The 2575-nt window shown below is 36.5% G+C and overlaps 1 protein-coding gene across 1 annotated transcript; it reads left to right on the forward strand.

Moving 5' to 3' along the window:
• Positions 1 to 777: 777 nt before the first annotated feature.
• Positions 778 to 2018, forward strand: LOC128224226 (uncharacterized). Its single transcript, XM_052934018.1, has 2 exons — positions 778 to 890; positions 1114 to 2018. The coding sequence occupies exon 2, from the start codon at positions 1138 to 1140 to the stop codon at positions 1801 to 1803; it is 666 nt and encodes a 221-aa protein (XP_052789978.1). The 5' UTR covers positions 778 to 890; positions 1114 to 1137; the 3' UTR covers positions 1804 to 2018.
• Positions 2019 to 2575: the final 557 nt, after the last annotated feature.

The following is a 2575-nucleotide window of genomic DNA, read 5'->3' on the forward strand; positions in this document are numbered from 1 at the left end:
ACAAATGTAAATATTTGACTCGAGATTAAAAAACAACTTATCGAACTTTAGCCATACTATGCAATCAATAGTATTTCTAACAACAGATACCCACTTTCTTATATTATCTTTGATATAAATGATGATACCAGCACTCGGACGTTTCGCCCTGCGGTTTTGAAATCTCCTAAATGAATGAATTGGTTTACTATAATTTTTTAATTCAATATTTGATCTAGAATTTGTCCATGTTTCGCTTAAGCATATAACATCATACTTAGAAATAAAATCAACAAACTCTGGTGATGATCATTTTTCAGCACTTAGACCTTCAATGTTCCATGACAAGAATTTGAGAACACTCTCGCTGTCTCCCTAGTCACTCTCCTTATATACTAGTAGTTGTTTGTCTATGAAGAGCTTGTCCACTCGAATGAAGGCATCTTTGCCTTGTTTCTGGGCATCAATCATGATCGGGATGAGCTTCCGGCGTTTCTCCATTACCTCCCGGGGATAAGTTCGTTCCCTTTAACTGTTTGGCGGCCTGCCGAACACGCTCGCGATCGGGATACAGCACGAATTTTGCGACTAGTGGGCGAACCTTGCCGTCCTTGTGAGCGCCCACCCTGTGGGCACGGTGCAGCCCAATTTCCGCAGCGTTAGGGATCTTGAGTTTTTCGTCAATAATAAGGCAGGTGGTCCTTTAAAGCAGGTGACCGTTCAATCAGGTTTGATTGTACATGTTATTTCTCTACACATTAAGTCCTTTTAAATGATACCACAATTGTATGGAGCGAATAGGCATCAACATTTCTCATTTAGTGTGAATCTGATACCTTAAGAAATGAGGCATGCTATATAATACGTAAACACCTGTTATTTTATCATCGGAGAATCACGTTTACACCCAAGTAAGTCTAACATTACGTTATTATAGGATTTATAGAAGATGAATTTTCTAATAACGTTTAGAAAATATTGTAAATTTCTTTTGAATGATCACAATTATTACGAACATGTTTGTTATCGTATTAAAGAATTTAGAAATGAAACGACTTATTGTAAACATGAGTTAGTAGTTGATTAATGATTTCATTGCTGAGGAATATTGTAGATCAACTTTATTACTTCAAGGTGCAAAACAATAACCGCCTCAAAATGGGTCTTCTCTACTGGATCGCACTCGGCTTTGTTTGTGCATGCGCATCAGTGGAAGCAATACCAACAACAACGACTGAACCTAGCATCATTATCGGTAACTCCTCCGATCTTTTTAACACAGCAGTGTTTATGTGCGCCGATATCATATACGGAACCATGTCAATGCAAAAAATGTTTCCACCAGCAGATAGCTCACTTCCTGAGCTAAAAACTGTAAATGCTACCCTGGCGAAGGCTGTCTTTGACGGTAGTATCGACCAACTTTGTGAGGATGTTGATAAGTACTCTCGTTGCGTCAAACATTTCAATGAGGTTGGATGCACGCCAGAGGAAGAATATGTCAGACGGTACGTCGATATTGACCAATTCGGACCAGCTCTCACGTTATACTGTACAAACAAAGAGCTTGTTAAGAGTAACTTTCTTTGCACGTTGGAGAAAGTCAGAAATGGAGATGTCCCATGTGAGTTTGGTGGAATTCAAGGACGTATAAAGGGACTCCTGGTGTATGCAACACAGAACTTCACAAAGGAAGTTTATTGCAATGTCAGAACGGCGTCGTTAAATTGCCGAAAAGCTCAGCTGGCAAGCTGTGACGTCACCTATGCCGAAGTTATGAATTCTGTCTCAGCAAAATTTACAGCTAAATATTGCTCGAGCTAAATGACAGAGTTTAACACTGGTCACAGCCGTGATTATTTACTCAACCGATGATGAATTGTTAAGTATAAGTGTAATTAATATCTTTTTGCAATGCATTTTAAAGCACAATACAACTTTTTTAACTTAATCTGTTTAAAGATACGCATTGTTTCTCACCTGGTACATTCTACATGAAATGTTATTATGATAAAAAATAAATAAAACCGTAACTTGCACCATGTTTTTCATCAGGCCAAAAAATAATAATTGGTTATCTTAGGATTAAATCCTTTCCAAAATTGGTAGGGTAGGTAGGTTTTTATGTTTTATATTAGAATGTTATTGTCATCTTTAAAGATTGGTGTTACAGTCAACTCTTGTATAAAGCTTTCAAAGTTTTAAACCTTAAATCAAAACATACTTAAAAGCATTATTTTAGTTTTTAATTTTGTTTACCAACTGACTAAAAGAACGGTAGGGTCGGCGCCTATTTCGTAGGTAGGGTCGGGTAACCTGAACAAAACGTATTTTTTAGTACTTATCAAGTCCATCATTACTTCATCTTTCTCCAACAGGTTGCTTGTAAAGGTTACTGAGCGGGTCCTTGCAGATATTAGCATGTACATAGGACTTATTTTAAAGTTATTCAAAAGCAGTACATAAACAAGTATAACAAACATTAATTTTGACTGATAAATCTTAAACTACTTACTCAATAATGCATTAATGGATAATATTAACTACTAATAACAAGATTGAAATCATGAATTAAATAGCAGAAAGCTCAAAATAT

Source organism: Mya arenaria, chromosome 17, assembly GCF_026914265.1.
Source record: "Mya arenaria isolate MELC-2E11 chromosome 17, ASM2691426v1".
Lineage (NCBI taxonomy): Eukaryota > Metazoa > Mollusca > Bivalvia > Myida > Myidae > Mya > Mya arenaria.